Source organism: Rhinolophus sinicus, linkage group LG04, assembly GCF_036562045.2.
Source record: "Rhinolophus sinicus isolate RSC01 linkage group LG04, ASM3656204v1, whole genome shotgun sequence".
Taxonomy (NCBI): Eukaryota; Metazoa; Chordata; class Mammalia; order Chiroptera; family Rhinolophidae; genus Rhinolophus; species Rhinolophus sinicus.
This window is the reverse complement of record NC_133754.1, coordinates 83,326,109-83,340,928: the sequence shown is the minus strand read 5'-3', so window position 1 is coordinate 83,340,928 and position 14,820 is coordinate 83,326,109. Positions and strand designations below refer to the sequence as shown.

At 36.0% G+C, this 14,820-nt stretch overlaps 1 protein-coding gene across 9 annotated transcripts in view; it reads left to right on the top strand.

The window, feature by feature from the left end:
* The first annotated feature begins 602 nt into the window (after positions 1-602).
* Positions 603-14,820, top strand: part of WDR17 (WD repeat domain 17) — an 88,962-nt gene continuing 74,744 nt past the window's right edge. For 4 of the 9 annotated variants that reach the window (XM_074329895.1, XM_019749466.2, XM_019749462.2 and 1 more), the window contains exons 1-2: positions 604-801; positions 14,537-14,659. In XM_074329895.1, the coding sequence (XP_074185996.1) occupies positions 14,594-14,659 (66 nt within the window). In that variant the 5' untranslated portion in view covers positions 604-801; positions 14,537-14,593. Of the gene's footprint in view, positions 802-14,534; positions 14,660-14,820 lie in introns of those variants that run through there. The other 5 variants (XM_074329891.1, XM_074329894.1, XM_074329892.1 and 2 more) reach the window with 3 other exon arrangements.

Here is a 14,820-nt window from a genome sequence, read left to right as displayed (position 1 = left end):
AGGGATATGAAGAAAATAGAAATGACAGTACCAAGCGTTTTCATTCAACCAGATTTTACAAGGAAAATGTCAGTTTTGCACACTTTGAAGGCCCGTATATGAACTACATACAACTCCACTACGACAGGCAAATAGTCGGGTCTAAAGGGGTCTCCCGCAGAGCTACTTGAGCCCAATGAGACCATAAACAAGTGCAGGAGGCAGCATTCTGCACTCACATTCCAGGTGGACTAGTGCAGCGTTGCTTCTTAAGGAGGCTCACTTCCCTCCTCCAGGCCCCTCAAGAAGACGGGGTGATTTACTTATTGTATATTTGACTCTCTCATTTACCTCGAAAGGGCAGACTCGGTATGTGGAACGCGTTAGTTAGTTAGTGAGAACGTTGGTGGCTCACTGTTTTCCTCCACTTTCAGCTTCATTGGTAAGCCGTTGAAACCTCGCCCAAAGCCTGGGAACCAGGGATTTCGCGCAGACCTCCCGTTGCTAGGTAACCACCTCTAGCGCTCTCGGTCTCCTGGATAACGAGTTACTTCCGTTTCTCCCCCTGACGCTCCAATCAGCGAGCAGGGTGGGCGACACGAGGATGTAAAAGCGGAACCAGGAGAGCAGGGCGCCGCCGTTGGCGTGTGGAGCCCGCCTCCCTGCCCCTCGGAACCCGCGGCCGGGCAGCGCCGCCCGGGAGCCCGCGGCGCGCAGGGAGTAGGGCGGGGCGGGGCGTGTCCGCGCGTCTGCAGAGCTCGCGCCGCCGCCGCACCGGCTTCAGCACCTTCTGCTGTCCGGCGCTGCACTCGCCTCCTCCAGGTAAGGAGCCGGCGGGCGGCGGGGGACATGCCGGGGCAGACGCGGTCTGGGGAGACTGATCTTTGAAGCGGTGTGACATTGTGCGAGCGGGCCGTGGACAGCCCTGCGAGGATCGCAGACTGTGGCTTCATGCGTCCTCCAGGGCGTTGCACACGATGATGCATCGTGGGTGACTCCCCTGAGTTTCAGAGTCACACACCTGGTTATTACGCTGTGCAACAAGCTGCCAACATTTATAAATCTCAACTACCACTGGAGTGTAAACTGTGACCATTACGAGAAACATTGGTTTGTTTTTATTTTTTAAGGTTAAGTATATGTTTGTCTGGAGTCTAGATTGTGATTCTTATTATTGTGCCCGCCAGGCCCTTCTGTATTGATTATCTATCTATCATCCCTTTGAAGATGGTCTTAATATTCAGGTTGTACCAAGAAAGCTGTGATTAAAAAGGAGACATTTCAGAAAACAGACGGTATTGAATGCGAGAGACATAGTGTATGTTAAGTAAGTCATAAAAAAATATAGGCTTTTCCTTTCCCCCACCCCCAAAAAAGACTTTTTTTGCATGCAATTATTAAAAGGGGCAAAAATTTGATCTGACTTTTTTATTATACTAATTAAAAGTAATTGATTTGAATAAAATTCAGTGATAACTTTGATCATACATAAAAAATAAGTCACACTTGTTTTTGTAACTCCCATATGTATGTTTTTTATTTATGGGAGTCTAACAAGGGTTTGAAGAGAAATACTACATTTCTGAATCTTTCGTTGTCTGAGCGTTTCAGAAATATTCTTCAGAGAAACTCATCTCTCTACCAATTTTTATAACCAAAGTTACAGTTCCTTCTTGAACATTTTAAGTAACCTCGAGTAAGAAAAATTTTCCTTTCTCTACAGAGTAAATTCTTTGGGGAATTTCTACAGTTCTCTTCAGGTATCCCTGTCGAATTTCTTGCTCACAAATCTCCAAGGAATAGTCTCATCAACAGTGAGAGAATTATCTCCATGTGATTATCACTGATCACAGCCTGTTTTGGGGTGTTGTCTTATCACTGCTCTGCTTTAGGGGAGCTGATGCTGGGTTTGTAATGATTACAGCCCTTATAGAAAAAGTGCTGTCTTACATTCTTTTGAGATTCTGCCTCACTGGCCTAAGTGTGCAAGAAAATGAGCATAGTTATATCTAACCTGTGTGAAGGCTAAGATCTGAGACAAGTGGTTTGACGATCTTTCCTGTTCCATGATATAAAATGAAGTATAGTAATTAAGTGACTATGAAAAGTTGTCAGTTAATTCAACAAAATTTTGGGAAACATGCGTTAGTGGATTGTTTAGAGATTAACCTTACAATGCTAGTTTTAGGTCATTCCATTAATGGTTCCTGGGAAATTTTTCAAATGAGAATGAACCAATTGCCTATTTCAAAGGGCATACATGGAAAGAAAAATCATATATTTCTTAAGTGAACTCTACAAACTTACTCTATATAAAATGGGTAGTTGCATTTTATTCTTTATATTGATCTGATTTTCCTGTGTTTATATTAATAGAAATACTTAAAGAGCTGTAGGTATCTCTGAAAAAACAACAACAAAAAACATTAAATATATTTACTTAAAAGTTTTAAAATTCTTCATTCTTTTTATTTTTAATAGTTAAATACTGGTGTACTAAAAAATTTGTTACCCATTAGTCACATCATACTCCATATATTAGAAAGCCACAAATTAATTTAGCTTAGGAAAAAATGTTTTTATATTCCTTTGCTCCTAGTAGAGGGACTATAAGGGGTAGAGCATTTTTGTTCATTGTTTTCTGTAGACTCTACCTTGTTGCCCATGGCCAGGGCATAGGTAAGTCAGTGGCAGATTTTAAATTACTCAGAGAAGAGTAGGAATAGTTTTATTTTTGTTTGTTTTCCCTGATAGAAACTAGAAATCCAACATGAATGATTAGATTATCACTATCAATAAAGTATGTGCAAATTCTCCAGACTACCTAATTTTAATACGTTGTGTAACTATAATGAAGATTACAGTGAAATTCAAACAATTTTGAAGGATTCCCATTTCTTTCCTATAGTCCAGAATTTATTTGAAATCTGATATATGCAAGGAAGATAACAGTTTATCAGATTACTGAATAACCAGTTTACCCAGCCATAGAGGTAATAAAAATATTATTTCTACTTTTTGCAATTGCCAAATTATCTCATTTTATATTTTGTATATCTATTCCATTTAGCAGATTAAAATATTAAAGTAAGGTTATGTAGCTTCCAGTGTGTCTTCAGAACAGATATTTCATTGAGGGTATTTTAATCCCAGAAATTGTGTTAGGAGATTGGGAGAGATTTCTCATTTGCGTTGACTCCTTCTTTTCTTTCGTGTCAGAAACATATATTAAACTAAGAGTTGGTTGGCTCTTTTCAATATCCAAAACCATGCTGTGTTCTATGATAATCACATCCACATTATTCTCTCACTGTTGATGAGACTATTCCTTGGAGATTTGTGAGCAAGAAATTCGATAGGGATACCTGAAGAGAACTGTAGAAATTCCCCCAAAGAATTTACTCTGTAGAGAAACAAAACTTGAAGGAAACCTTTTTTTTTCTTACTTGAGGTTACTTAAAATGTTCAGGAAGGACTTGTAACTTTGGTTATAAAACTTGTTAGGGAAATACTGTAAAATGACCAGCTTTGACCTATACCTTTGTATATTGAAGAAAAAAAATCCCATTATGATTGACTGGAAAGATTTCAAAAGTTCTCATGATACAATATGGGCTGCCACATTAGGAGACAAGGTTGAGGTTGTTTTCACTTGATTTCAGTGACTAGACAAACATAACTGAAGACAAATTTAAACATTTTAAATAGGCTAGACTTTGTAAAAAAGGCAACCTGAAATTGGAGCCACAGGTGGCATTTGTACACAGATGTCACATAATCAATTATTTGAGTGAGATAATTTTTTAAAATATAAGGATAAAATTCTAACTTTTTATTACTTTACATGAACTTTTATATTAAAGTTCATTTTGATTAATTTTTCAAAAGCCTGTAGTTTTTACTCAAGTAATTTTTAAGGAAGATAACATGGGTGAATTGCCTTCTAAATCCTTGTATTTATGACGGTGTCATTCTGTTTGTATTTCCGTCATACATGACTGATATTTTGGCTGTTTATAGACTAGCAAGATCACAATAGTTCAGTTTAACATAGTTATTGTACCACTGATTTCTAGAATTTAGGGCAGTGGTGAGATAAGATGCCAATCTGAATTTTCCTCATTAGTACTTAACATTTAGAAAAGATTCTACTTAAATGCTCATAGGGTTGTAAAACAATAAATTAATATCTGAATTTGCCTTACTATATATTTACATGAGGATCTTTTATATATATAAATATATATATATATAGTTTAGAACAGAAGGACTGCTTACTTTCAGGGTCTTAATCAGGGTGTGCTTAATCACATGTATTGTAAATATTTTCTCCCATTCCGTCTCTTGCTTTTCACTTTTTTAACGATGTCTTGATAAAAGAAGTTTGTTACTTTAATATAGTCCAATATGTGAATTTTTTCCCTTTGTGGTTTGCATTTTTTTATGTGTGTCCTGTTTAGTAAATCTTTTTCTGCTCCAAAGACAAGATATTCACATCAGTTTTTTTAAAGCTTTAATATTTTACCTTACATATTTCGATATCCAATCTCTCTGCTATTGGTGTCTTTTTTGTTTTATGTAAGATTGAGGTTATTTTTCCATAACGGTATTCAGTTGACCCACAAGCAATTATTGAAAGGTCTATTCTTTCCCCAACTTACAGAATTATCACCTTTAACACAAATCAGTTAACAGTATACAAAGAGATCTATTCTAGACTCATATTCTGTACCATTAGTCAGTTTTTGTATCCCTGTATTTGTACTACACTGTCTTAATTATTATAGCTTTGTAGTCGGTATTGATAGCTAGGAGTATAAATCATCAGCTTTCTTCTTCTTCATGACTATCTTAACTATTCTTGGGCATTTACATTTCCATATGAATGTTAGAATTGGCTTGTCAATTTTCATACACACACATGCATACACATTAAACATGCTGGGATTTTTATTGTGATTGCGTTGAATCTATAGATTAATTTGAGAGAATTTATATCTTTACAATATTAAATCCTCAAACACATTAACATATTATATCTCTACTCTTTTGTTTAGGATGTTCACATTTAATTTATGAGAGAGATTGCTCTGTAATTTCCTTTATTGTAAAGTCTTTTTCAGGTTTTGGCAGGATATGAGGAATTGATAAGTTACTCCGTTTTTTCCAAACCCTCAAAGAGTTTATATAAAATTTCTTCTTTAAATATTTGTAAAAATTCACCAGTGAAAGTGTCTGGGCTAGAAGATTATCTGTGAAAAAGTTATAAATGTAGACTCATACTCATATTCAAGTTACTTAGATTTTCTCATTCTTGCGTCAACTTTGGTAACATACCATTTTTTGGAGGAATTTGTTCATTCTTCCAAGTTGTCTATTATATTGCAAATGTGTTTGTAATATTTTTACTCTTTTGTTTTTAATGTTAGTATGTTCTATAGTGATGTCTTTTTCATTCCTGATATTGATATTTGTACTTTTTCTATTTTTTCTTAGTCGGTCTTCTAAAAGTTGCTCTAAAGGAACCAACATTTGGTTTAGTTGATTTTCTCTATTGTATGTTTATAAACGTAAATAAGTCCTTCCACTCTTTTTTAGAAGTGTTTCTTTTTTCCACATTTTTTTTATTGCTTTCCTCTTCTAGTTTTTTGAGATAGAAACCTAATCTTTGATTTTCATCCTTTATTTTCTAAAAACTAAAATATAATTAAGGCTGTAGTCCTCTACCTGTAAGCGTTGCTTTAGCAGTAAGCCACATATTTCTATTTCTTGTGGCTTGCCATTTAGTGCTAATTATTTTATTTCCATTTTTAATTCTTCTTTGATCCAAGGATTATTTAGAAGTGCTTTGTTTAATTTCTAGACAGTTGTGGATCTTCTAATTATTCTTCTCTTATTGCTCTCAGATTTAATTCCATGATGACCAGAAAATATTAATATACTCTGAATGATTCTAATGTTTTGGAGATCGGTGAGGTTTTTGTATAGCTTAGCACATGGTTTATTTTTGTAATTACTCCATGCTTACTTGAAAGAGTACAAATTCTATCATTGTTGGGTACAGTATTCTATATGTCAATTGGATTCAGATCTTTCATACTCCTATGAAGTTTTCTCTATTTATTCTATCAGTTACTGATATGTTAAAGTCTTCCATTATGATTATGGATTTGTATGTTTCTCCCTTAATTCTGTCAGTCTTGCTTTATATATTTTTAAGTTATGTCATTTGGGTAGAAACAATTACAGGACTTTCGTATCATTCAATTGAGTCACCATTTTATCCTTAAGTAATGTCACTCTGTCTATTTAGTAGTATTTCTTGTCTTAAAATTTGTTCTATTATTTATATAATAGCTCTCTTTTGTTTAATAACTATGTATTATATAATTTTCTGTTATTTGGCTTTTCAACCATTTTGTAACCTTATATTAAAGTGTGACTCTTGCAAAGAGTATATGGTTGAGTTTAAGTCTGCCAATTATACTTTTAATTGTAATCTACTTATTTAATGTATAACTGTTATAATTTGATTTACATATACAATCAAGCTTTGGTTTTCTTGTTTACAAGTTTTTTATTAATTGCATTTTCCTGTGATTAACTTGTTAATAATGTTTATTTATTCTTTTTTAGTTACCCTAGAGATTCTATCATGTAACTGCCTCATTACAGTTAAAACAAATGATTACTTTTACCTTTTCATTGATACTAACTCCATTTATCTTGATCTCACCTTTTACATTGCTTTCATATAATTTAATGCTAAAAATATTTTAAACTATACCATTATAATCATTGTTTTGTATAGTTAATATCTAGTTATATTTCACCACTTATTTCTCCTTTCTATGATATTCATTATCTCTAATGTTTTCATGTTTCTGTCTAAGATCATTTTCCTTCTGCCTAAAGAGCTCCCTCTAGTAATTTTTTCTAGTTCAGACCAACACAATTTCTCTAGTTGTTATTGTATGAAAACGGCATTATTTTTGTCTTCAGTTTTATTTTCACTGAGTGTAGAATTCTAGGTGTGTAGTTATTTTTCATAACTTTAAAAATGTCATTCCATTGTCTTTTGATTTCCCATTATTCTTTTATTTATTTATTTTTTAATTAAAGTTTATTGGGCTGACAATGGTTAGTAAAGTTACATAGATTTCAGGTATATAATTCTGTATTACATCATCTATATATCACATAGTGTGTTCACCACCCAGAGTCAGTTCTCCTTTCATCACCATATTTTTGATCCCTTTACCCTCATCTACTACCTGCCTCCCCCTTTACCGTCTGGTAACCAATAAACTATTGTCTGTGTCTATGAGTTTTTGTTTCTTTATTTGTTTGTCTTGTTCCTTTGTTGCTTTCAGTTTTATATCCCACGAGAACCAAATCATATGGTTCTCGAGTTTTTCTGCCTGACTTATTTCGCTTAGCATAATAATCTCAAGACCCGTCTAAGACTATATTGTGGCCATTAAAATTTTTTTTCTTTGTCTATAATTTTCAGCATCTTACTGTGATGTGCAAGTTATCCTGCTTGGATTTGTTGAGCTTTAGGAACTTCACTCTTTTAAATCAATTTTGGAAATTTCTCACTATCTTTTTGAATACTGATTCTACTATATTTCCTCTCCTTTTTAGACTCCCACTATATCTGTCTAACTTTTCAGCATAGTCTATTTTTTATGCTCTGTTCTATTTTATTTCACTCTCTTTTTTCTCTATGCATTAGTTTTTGTATGTACTATTTATTTATATTCCACAGTAGTAATACTGACTTCTGCTGTATCCAACCTGCTAATAAACTCACTCATTAAGATATAAATTTCAGGTACTGTTTTTCAGTTTTAGTCTTCATTGAATTTTCACTTTGGATATATTCTGACTCCAGTAAGAATACTTCATTTTCAACTATTTTGTTTGCAATTTCACATTACAAATAGTATGTGACGTAAGCTAAAGAGGAATATACTGTCTACTTTGTCACTTTGTTTTAGTGATTAGAATCACTGATAACTGGAGATTGTTATCAGCTGTATGGATTTATTGTTCAAGGATGAGCTTTCAATTTCTTTTTAGGATGTAGCTATCTAATACTTTGGAAGGTCTGGTCAAAGTGTGAAGTGCCGGGATGGGAACTATTTGTCTGTTCAGATCTTGTCAGGTATCTAGGAATAGGCTTGTGGAGATCTGCTCGTATGCCCATTCCCTGTGGAATAGTGGGAATTAAGGAGTGAGAGGATCTACTATGGATGTGGCATTAACAGGCATCTGCTGTTGGTGATAATGGCAGTCAGTAAATTCCATGTTGGTGTCCTTTGGACCCCTAAACACATGTCCTTTATCTAGTCCGTCTCAGTGCCCTTCCGCTTGTTTGGTAGACTTCAGTTTTTGCTCATTTCTTACTATAAGATTTTAATCTTTGTGTTCACCTTCCTCATCTGCTTGTCTCTGACATTGCTTCTAAAAATATTTGTAGATTAAAGTATTAGTGCTATATCTCAGAGAAAGACTTAAGTTAATGCCTTCTGAAATATGATGGCTGGGGGTGGTAAGTGGGTCTGGAAACTCTAAGGGGAACATAAAAAGATAAAAGTATACAAGTGAAATTAGGAAATACAATCCAATTATTTTACACACACACACACACAAATTCATTTTGGATTTTTCACCTCTAATTTTGTTAGTATTAGAAAGCACTGCTATATATTCTTAGCGTATAATAATTTCTTTTTATTTAGATTATATGCTGACCACAGAAATGTGCAATTTAGTGTTTTGTAGCAGCTAAATTTGCTTATTAGCATAATTAGCATAAAGGAAGTCTTATCAGCTTCCTAGAAATCCCCCTCATGGCACCTTCCTGTCACTACTTCCTTCTCCCCAAAGAAAATTCTCTCATTACTTTTAATAGCGTAGATTAATTTTGCTTGTTTTTAACTTTCTATAAATGGAATCATCTGATATATATCTTTTTTATATTTGACTTTCAGTCATAATTCCATTATCGGATTCATCATTTTGTATATATAGCTCATGTTAATTGTTGCATAGTATCCCAATGTATGATTATACTGCAGTTTTTATCTCACAGATTGGGGGAAGCTGGTTCTTGGAGGGGATTTGTGTCTCCCTCTCCCCAGCCGCCCTCTGTGGCAGCCAAACTCTGCTTTGTATCTGTGGCGGTGTGTAGGAGAGAATTTTTTGCACCTCCTCAAACAGTGGCAGATCTGTGCTGTGTTTTGGTACAGGGTGGGAGCCTAAGATGTTCCTGCCCACCCCGTAGGGGCAGACAGCTTTTGTTTCTTCCCTTCTCCCAGAGGTAGTGGATCTTTGCCTAATTCCTAGGGTCAGGAAGGAGAGTTTTCTGCCCCTCTCTAGAGGCAGATGTGGTTCTCTTTTACTCCTCTCCATTTTCCCGGGGAATGAGGCTGTTTGTTTCCTCCCCCCAAGTAGGGATATTGCTTCATATGAGAGAATGATTCAGGGAAGTATAGTGTTTCATGCCTGTCAACTATCAGCAGCCAATTGCTTCCTACATGTCTGAGCCACTGAGGCTAATTGCCTCTGTCCCCCCTCCCTTTCTCCTCCTCAGTACCCAGTTAAGGCCTGTGGAGAACATCTTACAAGTGAGTGCAAACCTAGCTTGCCTGGACCTCCGCTTCTAGACTGATGCTCTAGCTCACATTGGCCTTAAGGAATTAATTACAATTTTATCTGATTCTTTTTTCTTCTTTTATGGCAGTCACCTCTTTCTCCCATGCCCTGTCAAAGGTGAAACCATTAATGTGTTTTCTCTCTTCATAGAGGGGCTCCTTACTCTTTGGAATTCCCTTGATTGCTTTGCAACCTGACAATTTAATGTTATCTTCCTCCAGAGATAATTTACTTTTGCTTTTGAAAAGTTAGGGTAGGGAAGATCACCTTACTCCAATCGTTGAATGAATTCATTTGAAGCTGAGCCTCAGTCTGTTTCTGTTTCTTTCTTAGTCTTAAGGTGTAAACCCAGATAGTTCTTCCTGAAAGGAACCCATTATTAGATCATTTTTCCTTGGCAGCATCTGAACTCCAATTTTCTCCCCCGCCAGCCTTACGAGATTACCAGAAGCTCTCCATTATTAGATCATTTTTCCTTGACAGCATCTGAACTCCAATTTTTCCCCCCGCCAGCCTTACGAGATTACCAGAAGCTCTCCATGGCTTCTCAGTATTTCAGTCACTACATTTATTCAGGCAAATCCTTTTAGGGAAAGTGTAGCATTCTCCCACCCCACAACCACCACCAAAAAAAAAAAAGTGCCTGGCTAGTCTTTGGACTTTCCTTGGGACTTGCCTTCTTAGTCTGTGATTTTACATATCATGATTCACCTTTTCTAGTTGTCCTCAGTGGGACAAGTGGAAAATATATGTTTGTCTGCCATTGCTGTAAGCCAAGGTCTTATAACTAACAATCTTTTAAAAATACAGAATTATTATGACTATTTGAAGTACACTTAGTAAACTGTTTCTCTGCTCTCTAACTCAGACTTCCTTCTTACATTTTTATGTAGGGTTTTAATCTAGTTTGGATGGACAACTGTCCCAAACTGTAGTGTTATACTTTTGACAGCTGTCTTCCATTCATTTTGATTCCTTCAGAGGAATATCTGTCCGTAGTCAGAATAGGCAGACAGTTGATCCCAGATCGGTGTAACTTGTGCAACACCCGCAGCATAAGGAATATTTATATTTCCAGAGTCTCTCTTTCACAACCGTATCCTCTCCTCTAACGTACCACCTACAATGGTTCTAGACAGGTTAGATACAGATACATGAAAGAGAATGATTTTGAGCATTCCCATGTATTTTTTGCTTGATTCTACTCTGCTTGATTGAACAAGCAATGGCTTGTGCTTATTTTGCAAGTTCATTCTAGTTTGTTGGGAAGTTTAAATAAATATCATTGCTGTCTTGTACAATAACGGAGACAAGGGCAGACTAAGAGAGTATAACTGCAGATAGTACAATGGGTAAGAAGACATTACTCGGAGGGGATGAATTTAGTAGAGGAAAGGATAGGCTGCAAATGCCAAAATTTCAGAGGATTAAGCCACATCTTGGTCTGAGACATCAGGTAAAACTAGATGGAAAAGTCTCAATGTAGAATCAATGAGACCAGATTTGACTTGGCTGAGTGGTTCTGCTTCTCGCTGGAGATCAGAGATTTGTCTGAGGCAGCTCTGTGACTTGTGTCATCCTTCTTAGACTGGTGAGGTATGGAATGTTCTGCTCAAGCTGATGGCAGAGGCACAAAGATGGGAATGGAAACAAGCCCTGTAGCCAGAGTTGGACCTGAACACTCTGACTTCTGCCCACAGGTCACTAGGCAAAACAAGTCACGTGACAAGCCCAAAGGCAACAGGCAGGAACATAGAGTCTTCCCCTAATGAGGTTATGGCGAATATATAGATGCAGGGAGATATATGAAAAGGTCAGAACCAGCAACCAGACCATGTTTGGGTATTAATGCCTACAGTAAGTTTCCAGACATTGCAAAACATTTTACTTCATTATCTTTATTTTCTTTATCATGGTGACCTTCAGCTTTTGATTATTGTCATTTCCTTTCATCACTAATCTTACAGGCAGTAAGAATATTCTGACTATGAATTAAGTTAAATTTGTGATTTTAACACTATACTAGTCAATAAGACCCATGGACTGATAATACACAGATGTAAAGATGGGGAATAGGTGCCACCATGACTCTCTCCTCCCTGTCTCTGTTAACTGCTAAGTGACCATGACATGCTTCTCCTCTGAGGTGAGCTCAAGGTTTCAACTCTGCACTCTGTACTCCAAGCAACCAATAAAGGAAGTGCGAGAGTTGGAAACTATTTGCCATTCTTATACTAAGTGCACAAGATTCTGTTTACCCTCAGATCATCAAAATACCTGGAGGACAATCAAGAAATATGTATTTCTATGCAAGATAATATTTTACCTGCAACTACATACTGTGAAATATTTTTCTTTTCTTAATTCTTGCAAATATGGTAACTAGTGCTCATGGAAAAACATCAGGAAATAAAGCGTAAGAACTATGGTGCCCTCTAAACAAGATGTTAATGTTAACAACATTGGGTTTACAATGGTATAATAAATATATACCTGGTGCCTGGAATGATTATAAAATAATTTTACTATTTCAAGTTTACATTTTATTTTACCCTTTTAAAAACAATTTCTTAAATGATTTGGTTAGCCGTTTCCCTACAAGGAATTGAATAATGATCCCACTTCACTTGTTGGTGAGTACATGACCTGTCACTTGGATATGTTTTTTGAGACCCTTTCCAAATTTCAGTAACATGTACCTTCCGTTCATGTGAACTGCCTTTAGTTGACAAACTCGAGCACTGCAGGTGTCAATTCACTCAACAAACATTGTGCATCTTCTGTACAAATAGGAATAAGGTAAAGGTATGGCCCTTTGCCTTGGGGAACTCACAATTTATGTCTATATAAATAATTACTACCCAGTACATATAAATGTAAATTTAAAGGCACACAGATAAGGGACTTGGTGCATTTGAAAAGGCTTCAAAGAAGAGGGGCATTTAAGTTGGATCTCGAAAGACCCTAAATGTGAAAGAGCTCATTATTCACAGAAAAAGGACAGCTCAGGCTAAAGTCATGACGGTATAGAACATGTTTAGGAGTTGCAGTGAAAGTAAGGGGATTAGCAAGCAAACTATTTTATTAGTTTATACAAGACATGATGAGAGGTTTCACTATAACAGTGGCATCAGGGATGGAGAGAAGAGCCTTTGGAAGAGACTTTCAAGATAGTTTGAAAGACTTGGTGATCAAATGTAGTGGGAGGGGGAGGGGAAGGTGATGAAAGAATTAAAGATAACTTGATGTTTTGAATCTTTCTCCGGTTACTGTCTAGAGTATAATGATAGTCTCTGAAATGGGGAATGCAGTAGAAAGTAAAGAATGTTTGGGAGTGGTAGAAAGGGGAAACCTCACTTGAAAGAGATAAGCTAGGCTTTACACATGTTCATGTTGAGATCACCTGGTAAAAGCTGAGGGACCTAGGTTCAGTAGGTAGTTTGAAATGGAGTTTAGGAGCTTGGCTTGGGTAGAAGTAGGTTGAATGTATTAGAAGACAGACTGGAACCACTGCAATAGTGGCATGGTAGTTAGAGCTGTTGGGCAAGTGCTAGATACAGGTTCAAGGTGGGGTAGAAAATCTTAAGGCAGGATATAGGCACAGAATTGTTACTCAAAATAAGATAAGCGGTAGACAAGAGAGACAGCAATGGGTGTGGGGGGGCAATTCTTCAGGGTAGGACAGTGCAGGAAATTCACATTCTGAGCAGTGAGGCAGGAACCAGAGGCTCTGTGGGAACCCTAAAGGTAGGACAGAAAGCGCGGTCCAGATTGGGGAAGCCATCAAGATGTAAACAAATGAAGCAAGAGGTTGTACCAATTCTGGAACTTCCTGTGGAAGCAAGATCCTTTTTCCAAGCATTTTCACACCTGAGGCTTCAAGCTGATACTGAAAATATTTCTAGAGAGAACAAGGAAGAAGAATTTTGAAGAAGGGTGCCAAATTGCATTTGATAAATTTTTTCAGAGTAGCGATAAGGCTGTTCTCAATCAGCTGATAGTGACATTTATATCATACAACGTGTGTCTTTTTATGCCAGAAAAAAGCTGTTTTGCTTTTGGGATATTAAACATGAAGCACTCAAAGTACTCAAATTGTTTTATTTTTCTTTCCGCCCCCCTCATCCATCCTGCCTCCCTCCCTTCTTTCTTTCCTTCCTTTTACTTCACTGAAGTATAAGGGTTTGATGAGTTTGGTCAAGAAAAGACCACTGAGAACCTGTTACATGTTGGGTGATGAACCTAAACTTTAAGGAGGATATTTTGAAGTTCAAATGTTCTCCGGATTACCAAGAAATCTCTTATTTAGTATGACTGTAAATAATTTCTTCCAGAAATGAGTAAAACTAACATGAAATCAAATTCCTGTGATTTTGATTTTCTGTTAACAATCAGCTCAGCTGGAAACAAATAGATATATAGGATTGGCCTTGTCATTGAATAACTTTTATTTAACCTTGAAGCTTTCTTCTATATTTATGTCCAACTCCTAAGGTTGAGAGTGGAACTAATTTTCTGCTTCCTGTTATTTTGTAGTTTTTCTAGATTCCTTATTACTAAGTTGGTTAATTTTCAGAAATAATCTGCCTATTTCTTGCAAAAGTTAATTCTAAAAATGTTTCTAAAATGAAAACTGTTAAGCCTAATACAATATTTGCTATAGCATTCTCTGGTACTATACAATAACATAATTATTGTTTTATTTATCTTTTCTTAGTGGAATATAGGCTTCCATTTTCCAGTTTAGCATTATTTTTACAGATACTGTTATTTGTAAATTATTGAAATTGTTTCAGCTGAAATATGTGTACATATCTAGCTTCTTGTTTTGAATAGCATTTTTCAAGGCAGGTTTGGTAAATTGCTTGGTTGAAACACATTGTTGTTGCTTTAGGTGCTGACTATTGTGAGGCCGAATTTCCAATTGCTTTGATTAAAATAGAAACATTCTATGGCTTGGATGACTTACATTTCAGATTGGTTTGAGCAAGATGATTGGTATGAAGGACTACAAAGAGTAAGCTATATTTATGTTGTAATTGTAATTCCCTGTGTTTTTTTCTGCTTTACTTCTCATACAGCTATATTACTGTGTCATTTCTATTGTGAACATGTTCACATTGCAAAATTCTGAGTGTAAATAAGATACGTATTTGATAGATTTATTTAAAAGCAGAG